General features: G+C 38.6%; 1 protein-coding gene across 3 annotated transcripts in view; it reads left to right on the plus strand.

Annotated features, from left to right (window-relative positions):
* Positions 1-3402: 3402 nt before the first annotated feature.
* Positions 3403-12603, plus strand: part of YTHDF3 (YTH N6-methyladenosine RNA binding protein F3) — a 33603-nt gene continuing 24402 nt past the window's right edge. Inside the window, exons 1-4 of one of the 3 annotated variants that reach the window (XM_081070182.1) lie at positions 3641-3749; positions 4244-4268; positions 7624-7768; positions 10105-10190. In XM_081070182.1, the coding sequence (XP_080926308.1) occupies positions 7711-7768; positions 10105-10190 (144 nt within the window). In that variant the 5' untranslated portion in view covers positions 3641-3749; positions 4244-4268; positions 7624-7710. Of the gene's footprint in view, positions 3750-4243; positions 4269-7623; positions 7769-10104; positions 10191-12603 lie in introns of all 3 variants that reach the window. The other 2 variants (XM_081070183.1, XM_081070184.1) reach the window with 2 other exon arrangements.

Raw genomic sequence — 12603 nt, forward strand, 5'->3', positions numbered from 1 at the left:
GCTTGAAAACACCCGAGTTTCTGATTTTGTAACTATAGGGTGGGGCCCTAGAGAACATGCATTTCTAACAAATTCCCAGGTAGCACAGATGCTCTCCTCTCGGGACCATACTTTGATATGAATTGCTTTAGGGAAATCTTAGGGCTACTTGATGTTTTCTGCTGCCTTTTCCCCATAGTTGTAAGTTTCCGTGGAGTACACATGAGAATGAATGAAAAAGTTGTTATATTCCAAAGTGAAGTGCTGGGGGGGGACGGAAGGACTTGGGCATGTCAAAAGGCCCCCCAAAATAAGCTGATCTTCCAATGGCCAAAGCTTGCAACAATCTGAGCAACAAAATAATGACAGTACTGGATTATATAGCCCAAAGAATAATGTAAATATGGGAGAAAGGACAAAACTTCCTTGCACGTGAATTCCAAATAACACATGTAGGTACTCCAGGAAGTGGAGTTTTAATTTCTTCATTGTGGGCTCCATTTAATGATTCACCTCCCAAGGCTAAAGTATGGAAAAGTAGAACATAGTAACTTTGCCATGGAGAAATCTGGCAGACACCACCTTAACCAATGACCAAGATCAACATCACCAGTGATAAGTCACATTGATGTACCGCTGATAAAACGCAAGAAGAAAGGCACCTCACGTGTGCCTTCCAAAATCCATAACCCCAGTCATGAGAAAGCATCAGTTTACTATTTAATCTCAGTATTCCTTACTCCCTTCTTCCTTAGTAGTAAACTTTGTGATTTGAGCTGCACACATGGCCACCCAGAATATATCAGAATATATTGTTCAAGTTTCCTTCAACTAGGTATTTTCATAATACTGAGTTCTAGTTAGTAGGAGGTAGGCAGAAGCAGGAAATGCAGTATTTACAAAACGTCCTTAAAGGGAAGAGATGTGCCTTTCTTCACCTTGCTTTCTGCTGGTAGGAATGCGATTATAATGGCTGGAAGTTAAGTGGTCACCTTGGGTCATAGGTAAAGCAAGAGGCTAGAAGGAGCCCAATGCCTGACACTGTGACAACAGCCTAAGCCCAGGACTACCTCCAGACTTCCCATGCATGAGAGAAAAATAGATCTCTACCTTAAGTTGCCATTATTTTGGACTTGATGTTACTTGCAGCTGAACCTAATTCAAACTGATAGCAGTGCAGGGCCATTGCGCAGAGCTGTGCAGGTGGAAGTTCATTGGACAGAGGCACCAAGGTGGCTAAAGGGTAAATAGGAGCTGAAACCCAGCCTGCCCTCCCCTCCTTTGAACAGTGCTGTGCTCATCAGGAGGCTGACATAACAGTGGCCCTGTAGAAGATGGAGATTTTGTCTAGACTCTAGAGCAGCATTTTCCAAACTATCATCTGCATACTTATGGACACAGTGAAGATGATTTTAGTTACTTCCCAGACATAATTTGAAAAAGCGTTCAATACAAAATGGGTTTGCATCTCATGGTAGTTAGCTCTCTGTTCTGTAAGTTCAGACCTCAATGCTGGGAAGAACACTAAGAAAGGAGTTTGTTAAGGGGCAGGAGTGAAAGAGAACAGAAACTCACCAGTCATGCCACTAGGCAGTATGATATGGTGGCTAGAGTACAAGCTCTGGAGCCAAACCGCCTGTGCTCAAATCCTGGCTCTTACAGTGTGACTAGCTGTGTTATTTTGGGCATGTTTCTTTAACCTGTGTGTTAGTTTTTATAATAGCACTTAACACACAAGAATATGGTAAGGATTTAAATTAACACAGTGACTGACATAATGAACACTCAATGAATGTTAAGCTATTACCACCATTCTGGGAATTACTTAGCAAAGGAACTAGAAACTAGCCCTGTATAGCCACTGCTTGTTGGAAGCTTACTCTGTGCCAGAAACTGTACATATCTGACCTTATTCTACTCATTAGCAAACCAAGGCTTAGAAACTTTCAGTGACTTTCCCAGAGTTATACAACTAATTCTAGCCCAGCCAGAATTCAAAATCAGATTGGTTGGATTCCAAAGCCATGCTTTTTAACTGAGATAATTAAGGGTCAAAGACAATGCCTGCAAGATTTCACAAGCTTCCTTCTGTATACTCTCTATTTCCCTACTCATGTAGCAGCAAACTCTCTCAAATTGAAAAGGTCGGTATGGGAGTAAAGGATGGGTAGACTGGAGAGATTAAGAGCAACAACTGAAAGTGTGTGGGGGGGGGAGTCTTGGGAAATGGCAAGCAAGAGTGCTCAGGCTGAGTCCCTGGGAGCTAGGGCAAAATGGGAGAGCTCGGGAAGCTGAGCAGACCTGGAAAACACCTCGTGGTGATTTATGAAGCAGTGAACTCTCAAGGTAACCTTCCGTTCTATTGGTATTCAGTGCTTTAAAAATCTTGTTGCGTTGTAAAACACAAAATCAGTCCCGTAACTCAGCAATTTTATACTTTCTAAATCATCACTTAATTGATGGCTTTGGAAGAATTTGGTCATTGAAATTATTTCTTTAAGAGTCCAGAGCACGCCTGTTAAATAATGGAATCTTTGCCTTTATTGCAGAGATGTTATTTCAACCAATTTCAAAATGTTGCCAATAGTCGCTTGGGTTTTGCCGGTTTGGAGAAAAGTAACTTTACCCGTTCCCATTGACATTGTAAACCTCTCTCTCCTTTTAGGGCTGAAAAAAACGTCCTGCAACTAGGCTTATCGTTCGCAAAGTAACTTTTTCATTCATCAAACTCAACGTAACATCTGGGGAGGGGAAACACAAGCCCCTGAATTGAGTGGCCACGCTTTGCCCCGCAGGTCATGGGAGAACTGTGCGTGGTGCCCGCCACGGTCCTGGGGTCCTCGCCGGCGCAGCTCCCATGTGCTCTCGCGTGTCCAGGCCCAGGGCTCCGACCGCAGCCGCTTTCGCCGCACGCGCGGGCTCGGGCCGACCGCCCCGCAGGTCTGTGCAGAGGGCGGCTGACTCATCCCGCCGCCCACGTGGCTTTGGTCGGTCTCGGGAGGCCCCCGTGGAGGACAGGCCAGCGCTGCTCGCTCCTCCCGCGAAGGCGCCCCCGCGGCCTCGGCGTTCCTGCTGTCTAACGTTCACTCCACCAGCAGGAGGGTGCCGCCGGCCCGGCTCGACTGCATTCCCGGGCCGACTCCGCCTCCCGCCGAGGCCCCATTTCCTGCCCAGAATGCCCCGGAATCTGGCTCTGGGCCGGCTTCCCGCGACCGCCTCCCGACGCGCGCCCTGCTGCCTCGGAGCCGGCCAGAAGGTAGCCACCCAGGGACCCTAAAAGTTGGCTATCGCAGCCGCACAGGCGGGCTGGTCTCCTCGGCGCATGCGCTCAGGGGGCAGCGCGCGGCTCCTATTTCCGGTGACGTGGCGTGCGGGGGCGGGGCCAAGGTCTGTGGCGGGCGGGTGGGGGAGGAAGAGCGAGGTGAGCGCGGACGTCAGAGTGGAGAGCGGAAGGTCAGGCAGGCTCGGACCGGAAGTGAGACTAGGGAGTCTGTCCGCCATTGTGGACCCGAGAAGCGGAGAGCGAGAGGGGAAGCGGAGCGTGCCAGCGGAAGAGACGGGCCCCTTCCATCGACTCCCCAGCGCGAGGCCCTCTTTCTGGCTTCTCAGCGAGCAGCGGCGGCGGCGGCAGCTGGAGCAGTCCACTCGTCCGAGGGCGGCAGCCAACTGCTGTGAGTGCTCGGGGAGAGGCCCAGGCGGCGGCGGCGGCGGCGGCGGCAGCGGCAGCTCTCGGGTTGCGGTGAAGAATGTCAGCCACTAGCGTGGATCAGGTGAGGGAGCCGAGGCCTCAGGCTCGGCCCAGGCCCGAGCCCCGGAGCCCCACCCTCGTGTGGGGCTTCAGCTCCTCCCCGTCGCCGCCGCTGCAGGCCCTATAACGGTGCGCCGCGCGCGGGGGGCTGCGGGGCTGCCGCCGGCCTGGGGCGTGCGCCTGGCCCCGGGAATGTGCGGCCGTGGCGGGGGGCCGCGGGCCGCGGGCCGCGCGGGGCGGGGGAGCGCTGCTCCTCGGGGCCTTGGGCCGCTTCCGGAGGGCGGCCGACCGGGGGCTGAGCCCGGGCGAGCCCGGGCGGTGGACTCCGAGTGCGGGGTAGGAGGTTTGCAGACGGGCCGGTTGGGGAATTGGAGGCTGCGGGGGATGTGGTGGCTTTTAACTCCTGCGCGGATTGTTTACAATCACTTGTCTTTGATAACGCCTTTGGTTATTAACACGCTTTCCCTCTTTTCTTTTTTTCCTTCTCGCTACGACCCCTTCCGTCTTGCTACCCAGAGACCTAAAGGGCAAGGAAATAAAGGTGGGTTTGGATATTTTTATCTTATTCCCCCATGTTGGTTTCACTGTTACTTTTTATGCATTAGGGGCTTTTTGTGTGTTTTTGCTCTTTTTTTTTTTTTGTTTTGTTTTGTTTTGTTTTGAAATGTAGGATTGGAGAAGCATGCATCACAGCGAAGGCAGCCAAATAAATGTTACCCCAAACTTCGGAAGTTTTTTGCTTTGAAGCCACTGTTATAGAAATCAGAATGGCACAAGAAACAGTTTTCTTAGTTGTATTTCAGTTTAGGAAATATGACTGTAATGACATTTCTTAATTTTGCAGTTTGTTTGTATTGTGTAACTTCTGCCACAGAAATTAATGTGTTAGTGTGTATCTACGTCTATAGGTAAGTGGATATTCTGTTTTACGTGTCGGGGTTACACTGGAACATGCAACCATATGGTATTCCATGTTACATTAGTGAAAAATGCTGTTACTCACTGATTGTATTGAAGTGAGGAGTTGCATGAGGCAGTATCACGTTAGAGACCAGTACTGAACAGGCAGGTCACCTTGCTGTGCAGTCCTTATTTCGGGGTGAGACTTCATTTGGTATTTTAGAAAGGACTGAAGGGAATAATTTGTGAGGTTCCTGCCAGTATTATGTGATTTACTAGTTAGTTTTTTAAAAAAAAGTACTACTGAAAGTTAATCGTTTTTTAAAATAAGTGTATTTTCTATTTATTGATATGGAATAATATAGTCAGCTGACTAAAACATGGCATTGATCATGTGATATGAGTAAGTATAGAACAATAACTGCTTTCTTGGGACAGTGCCAATTAAATAACATTACAGGGAATTATATATTTATAACAGTTTGTAATAGGGGTTGAAATTAGACTCAATAGAATTATGCTTCCTGGGTTTTTTTTTTTTTATTTCACTATCCAAGTATGTTCTAGAAAATAAGATCACTAGATTTTTAGATGTAATTGAATTTCTTTATTTGTGCTCTTTATAGTCTTCAGGTTTTATTCGCTATAGCAAATTTGAAAGGAATAGGTACTATGTACACAGCTTAGTTAATTTTCTTTGAGTTGTACAATTAGTTTGAGAATTTGTACATACCAGGTATATGGTACTGTATTAGGTAACAAATTTATTGCTTTGTTTTGATTAAAGATGTATTTTCTTGGAGTATAAATTAAACACTTAGAAATTTTAATTTCTAGAATTTAATTTTTAGTTAAGATTTTAATTTTAGAATTGTTTTCTATGAGCATAAACCTCAGAATTTGATACTCTTGATTTAAGTGAGTTTTTAAAAACGTATTTGTAAATTTAAAAAGAATGATCTATTTAATTTTTTGCTAGTCTTCCCATTAGGAAGTATATAGACTTGGAGATAACGTGAAATTTGTGATCATTATTGCCTAGCATAAATTATTTTATCCTAGATCTGTGGGGAGGTGGCACTTTGCAAGGCTATTTGAAATGCTAAGTGTTTTGTGTTACCTGCTTTGAGGTAAGTATGCAAGTTCTATGAAGTACTTATTTGATGAAACAAAATAGAGCATCTATTTGGTAAGACATTAAGTTTGATTTATAGTCATAGTCACTTCACTTAGGTATGTCCTAGTAACATCTCTGATAGATACAAATGATAGATACATCTTTGATAGATACAAATGATAGATACAAAGGATCTACAAACAATGTTGCATATTGACCATAAATAAAAATATTTTTATGTTATTAAAATTATTTCAATCCATCAGAATCCCCTTTGTTAGATGTATTTAGACACATACAAAATATTTATTTGGATAGTTCTTTATTTCAAGAAGTTCATTGTTCAGTTCATAATTTCATGTATGCATTGAATGATGGACTGGGATTCCTGGAAGATCTGTGTTCTCATACTGCTTGTGGCTACTGAATTGCCAAGTGAGCCTGACACATTGTACCTTTTGGTCAAAATTCCTTCTCTGTCTATAAAAGTAGTAATTCTAGTCATAAGTCCTATTGTATGTTATGAAGATTGTTGTAATTATAATAGTCCACTGCTCTAGAAGCCATGATATTTGCTAGGTTTCTTTTCACCTTTCTCACCTCATCTATTTTTAAGGTGCAGGAAGACTATTGCCTAAGACATGGCAGTAGGGGAAAACTCTACTGGCCTAAAAGTATTGGTAATCATTTAAGATGCTTTAAAATAGTAGATAACTACAAGTGCACAATACACATATACATTACTTATATTTTTATGCCTCTGCAGGGAGAATTACAAGGTGAAGGCAGCACCTCCAGTGAACTGATACAAGTAGCTGTGTGTGTGTTTGAGAAAAACTGCATTAGCTGACTTGGTTTTCAAGCTAGTGAAATTGTTTTACAGTTGTTTACTCTGTTTACTTTTGTGAAGCAGAAAGCAGTTATTTTTCTTGAACTACAGCTTCAGTATTAAGAACATGATTATTAAACTTGAATTCAGAACTTACCAAACTTATTGAAACTACATGTCCCTGAGTTGTCCGAGTTTTGAAAGTAGGATCCTTTTCAGTTTATATGATTTCAAAGATGCTGTATTTCTTTTCTAAATTATCTTTAGTTGATAGCATTAGCTCTACACCTGGCTTTAGTGTCTTTGATTTTCTGCTAAGTATTTCTCTGTCTGTCCTTAATGACATAAATGCACTAAAGGAACTAAAATTTAAAAGAAATTCTATATCAGTATCTTAGTAAGGCAAAAAAATGATTTTGTAGTATAAATAATAATTTTAGGTTTACTTGTTTATACGTTTGAATTCATTTTAATTAATCGATTGTTCCTATGTTAAGTATTAGCATTTTTTTAATTGTCCTTGGCTAAGGTAGTAATGAAAGGTAGTAAAAATTTAAGGATAGTTATTTGCGTATTGGTCCTTAATGTAAAACTGACTTTATGTCACTTTTGTTTAGAAGAATTTTTGCTTGCTTCCTTTTCCTGCAGGCACCACAGAGAACTAAGTGTCAGATCCCATACTCCCAGTGGCCTCAGGCCTTGCTACCTGCCTGCTTCCTCCTACCCCTTAAATGTATAAATAGGCAAATACATGGAAAGGAATTTATCTTTTTGCTCCTTCCCTCTTCCTTCCCCTCCCAACATAAGAGACACATTTATTGTTTGGTATAACTGCAATTTAAAAGAATTAAATTTGTCTATCTTTTAGTGTTTCAGAAAAGTAGTTGAAAATGCCTTGCATTTTGGCAATATTCTTTTGTAACCCATCCCCCATCCCCGGAAATGATTGCAAAGCACTTAACTGTCATTTTAGGCTTCATTTTATTATTAATCCTTAAAACATTCCTATAAGGAGATAGAGGGTATATGGTATTGTCGCTGTTTTTGTAGGTGGGAAAACATGATGCACAGATCTGTTGACTTTCCTAACTTGATGTAGTCAGACCAGAGCAAAGAATCACCTGGCTCCTAAGGCCCATGTTCTATCTTGATTTGACTCTGCTTCATAGAGCAGAGGAAACAGGCGAAGAATCATGTAAGTCATCTGTTCTTTTTTCCCTGAAGAACTTGTACAGACTATGGAACTGGCTTGGATTTCGTTACTATTTTATGGCTTTCAGTCTCCAAGATACTAGAGTGTCATCAAGGAATGTTCAAAACCTAAAGTCTTTAAGACAGTTGAATTTCTTAAAGAAATGTATGTTTCTGAAACTCAAAGGCTAGGTTATTCAGATTCTAATTTAATGCAAATTGTCAGTATGCATAAAATACTTTTAATTAAGCGGTTTTTTTTCCTTAGATTGTCAGTATGCATAAAATACTTTTAATTAAGCGGTTTTTTTTCCTTAGATTGACATACTACTTGAGTAATCTTTTAAGACTTCAGTTATAAATGACTAGAGTATCAGTGTGTGTGAATGTTTTGTTCTTAGTCTCAGCTTCTTAGAAAAAAAGAATAGAACAGAGGAGGAAATAAGAGCAGTGTAATACATATTTAGATAAATTTTTAAGTGGGCACTTTTTACTATATTAGTATGGATTAAATTTCTGAGAATCTAACAAATATAAGAAATAGATCATTGTAATTTTGAAATGGATAGCTGTTTCAAATATGTGCCAATATGTACTAGTGTAATAGCCCAATAGTGCAGTGAGAAATTATTTTTGAAGAGGTAATAGACCATTCATAACTAGCTTTGATAAAACCAGTGGTAAAGGAGAATGGGTATTTAGAATCTCTTGTGCTGATATGATTAGCCCACCAGAAATAAATAACCTAAGGTACCCATCTTTTCATTTCTGGTAGCTGTTAACATATTTAAATTCTGGGGAGCACTTTTTGGCTGAACCACAGCTATGATGCAGTCCTTTTTACATAGAGTTAAAACACCTCAGTGGAGCCAGGATCAAGTTGACCTTCAGGTTGCTTTTGTAGTCTTAAAGAGCAATGTAGATTATAAGAGGTTTACTTTGAAGAAGTCACAGAATAGGATCATTTCTGATGATCATTGCTATTCGGTGGGAAGCAAAAAACTGAGGGATTTCACTTGTCTTTGCTCCCATGCTATTGTCAACTCATTACTACATTTTCGGTGATCTAAACTCAAATTAGGGAAAATAAAAATGGTTTGTGATTATAAAACTTAAATCCATTGCCCCCAACCTTAACTTACAATTCTTGAGACACTGTAATAAATCTTCAGATTATGAGGTTTTTCTTTGTTTCTAAGAGATGAGTCAACATCCATCAGAAAGGTTCAACTTTTTTAATCTCATGTTTCAAAAGTAGTATGGAATAATATATTTATTTACATAGACTCGCTAGCACATCAGGTTTTAGCTTTGTAAAAAAAAAAACTCGTCATGAAGTAATTTTTAGTCTTATTTGGATCTTGTAATATTTTATGTAATAATATCCAAGATTGCTGCATACTGTCTGAATATTCAGATGAGGTGAGGTACATAGATACTGTTAAAAACCTCCTTGAACAGAGAAGTAGTCAGAATTAGAGGCTACTAATTAGAGGCTAAGTCGCTAACTGGAGATCACCCAGCTTCTCAGTGTTGGGCTTAGGATTCAAACCCAGGACCTTTTTACCTCAAGTCTGCTCAAAAATACTCTGAGACAGTGTCAAGAGAATAACAACTTTACAGAGCATTTATGGAAATAGTCTCTGAACAGATATGGCATTATAACTTATTCTGACTGGTTTTCTTGTGTGTTGCAAAAGAAATCATGATTATCCGGTTGTCTTCAGTGTCTGAATTTTATTTGTACTTTCATGTGAAAGTCTTCATAATTTTTTGGTTAAAATTAAGGCCCTCTTTATTTAGATTTTTTCATGATTATATTTATTCATTGTGATTCAAAAGAATTTGTCACTTTCTTTAACTGGAGACATTTAAGATACTGTAACTTTAGTTACAAAAAAAGGTATATTTACCTCTATTGGACTAAGTAATAGATTTAACAAAGTTAGAGGACGTTCAGAAATCTCTGTCTACAATATTATTTGAAGTGGTATTTTAGCTTCAAATATAACAGCGAACCTTCTAACGTTTTAATTTAACTGTTTGCTTACTACAGTGTGAAATTGGGATATTTACTTTGTTTTTGGTAATGGCAAGTGTATGTATAGTTTGTATTTCTCTAATCTCGGGCTTATCTATACAAGATTTGTAAGTCTTTGGTGGCACATAAATGTTTGTATCTAAAATTAAAGTTAATCCTTAAGAGAGTTTTTAAATGAAAAGAACAAAGAACTCAGGATAACTTTTATGAATTGGTTTGAAAAATACTGAATATGTTAGGTTATTCTGTGAGTTTCATAAAGACAATTACATGACATCTAATAAAAATACATTTTTTAGTTTCAGTACAAAACGGTTCGATTCATCAAAAAGATGCTGTAAATGATGATGATTTTGAGCCATACTTAAGCAGCCAGACAAATCAGGTAAGTCTGATGGTCCTATATTTAGGAAATTAAGCTTAAATTAGTATTAATTGATTTTTCAAATACATATTTTAGTTGAATGAGACTAACCATAACAGGAGTTAGTCTAGTGTGCCTGCATAACAGTGAATAGCAGTTAGGGATTTATGGCACAGGAGAATTCTTTAAAAATTACAGACAGTTGAAATAGATTATGAAATATAAAGATGTGAAGATGAACATTATTTCTATATATACAAATTAGTTTTTCTTGACTGTTGAAAGAATTTAATCTTTTAATGTCACTGTCATATCTTCATAGCCAAAGCAAACTACAAGGTTTAATTAGCTAGAAATTTGGGGGAGAGTACTTTGTGCCTGAAATTTTGGGTTAAATGCAGTGTTCTTTACATAAGGTGTTCCCATTTGAATTTCACTGATAAAGTTTTAATATAACCTGGTAAGGTAGGGAATAGATAAAATAAAGAGCATAATAAAGATTGTAAACACTTGCTTCTATATTGTAGGCATGGAGCATTCCATGAAATCAAATAATTGGCTTTTGAGGTTGCTTTGTGTTTGGATTTTTCACAAATCTTGTGAATTTATATGTGGGAATAATTTCAGTTAAAACATTGAGAAATAAACGGGTATTCTTTGGTACCATTTCTGCTTGTTAATAAAAATGTAGCTACTAGAAAAAAATTTAACAAAATAGACTTTTATTATTAACCAGTTTCTTTAGGGAGAACATTCTGGAATGAAACTGCTTTTGTTTTGCTTAAAAAAAGATATATGAAAAAAATGTACCTTGAAATTTTAACCTCTAGTTTTTTTAAACTATAAAAGAACAAATAAGGAATCAAATGTTACTACAGAACTTTACAGTTGTAGAGCAAATGTGAACAAAAAGTAGTTTCCAGTTTGTGTGATTTAGAATTATTTTTAGGACTGTAAAGAGCCATGGTTATGTTCAACCTGATCTATCTCTTGATGATTTCTCCTTAATCACCCTCTTCTATCTGTTGATCTACATTCTGAATATATGTTAGGAGCAAATAAATAAATGAGAAAGAAGAAAAACAGGTGATAAAATCTGAAAGTCTGGCTACTCTTAAAAGAATGAAAGAATTCATATTTATATAATGTACTTTATTATCTCAATAAGAAATTTACTTTCCAACTAAAGGTTGTGAGAGAATATATCATTGGAAAATAGGGGAAGATCATTTGTTGTGCAATGTAGTGCAAGTTTTAAAAGAAACATTATTCTATTTGTGCCCATTTAGTAACCTCAGTTAATATCCCTTATAGCAAGCAGTGTTTTCCAATTACTTTTGAGAAGTTCTTATATTAGGTGTAGTAGGTATTCTCCCCAAAAGGTCTTTATGATCAGATAAGTTGGGGAAGTTTATTTGGTCTAAACAATTGAATTGTTTTTTGCTACTTGATTTCATAGTATATTAAAGTGTAAAATGAATTTTCTAAGACAAGGATATAGTATGCAGATCCTTTGACTGACTTGTTCAAACTCTGTTTTCAAGGAATTGTAGTGGATTGTAAATGTTTGAGAGTTGCTACTGTAAGAATCCTCATTTTACTTGGTAAGAGATATTTTGTAATTCATTTGTCACAGGGGCTTAGAAGATTGGTAATTGGGCATTCCACAGAGGTGCTTCAGGTTTGCCTAGGGGAAACTGGGGGAGGGCACCCTGGATCCCACCCATGTGGCAACCAGAGCTATGCTCTGCTTTTTATCTCTTTTATTATATATTTGGGATTTTGCATAAGATTTCACTTGTAGTTACAACTTTAAAAGTGTTAGAAAATTATTTTTTAAGAGTATAAAGGCTTTTACCTTAGTGAACCCAATTTTTAAATTGTGTTATGAAAGCTTCCTTATGTTTGCAAAAACATCTATAAAAGATTTGTTTAAATATGTTTAAATGGAAGGTCTTATGCTTTATGTTAGTTAAATCATTTTAACTCATGATATTTGAATCAATATATTCATGTGCATTTAAAGAGATTTTAAAGTTTGATACTTGTAAGGCTGTATTTTACTTCCCTTTTCTTGCAGTACTAATGAATAGGTTTTCAGCAATTACTCTTTCTGTAATACTACTAAAAATAATTATCTGTAGTCAAGGTACATATTTACCTTTTAAGGAGCAGTAACACTAGAATATTGAAAACTGGGTATATTGGAGAGAAAAAATGGAAATTATCTGAAATTTGAAAGTAAGTTGTACAAGAATTTAACGTACTCATAATTACCTAGCTGAAATAGAAAAAAAAAATTTAATTGACCTTTCAAAGTGAAAACTGGACTTACTGGTGAAATATCTCAAGTAATTATTTGCATATTTAAAGTTCTGCAGCTACTCATAGGTCATTGTACTGACCTAGCTGAAATAATTGTTTAATTTTTAAA

The sequence above is a fragment of the Rhinolophus hipposideros genome (genome assembly GCF_964194185.1).
Source record: "Rhinolophus hipposideros genome assembly, chromosome: 13".
NCBI classification, from domain to species: domain Eukaryota; kingdom Metazoa; phylum Chordata; class Mammalia; order Chiroptera; family Rhinolophidae; genus Rhinolophus; species Rhinolophus hipposideros.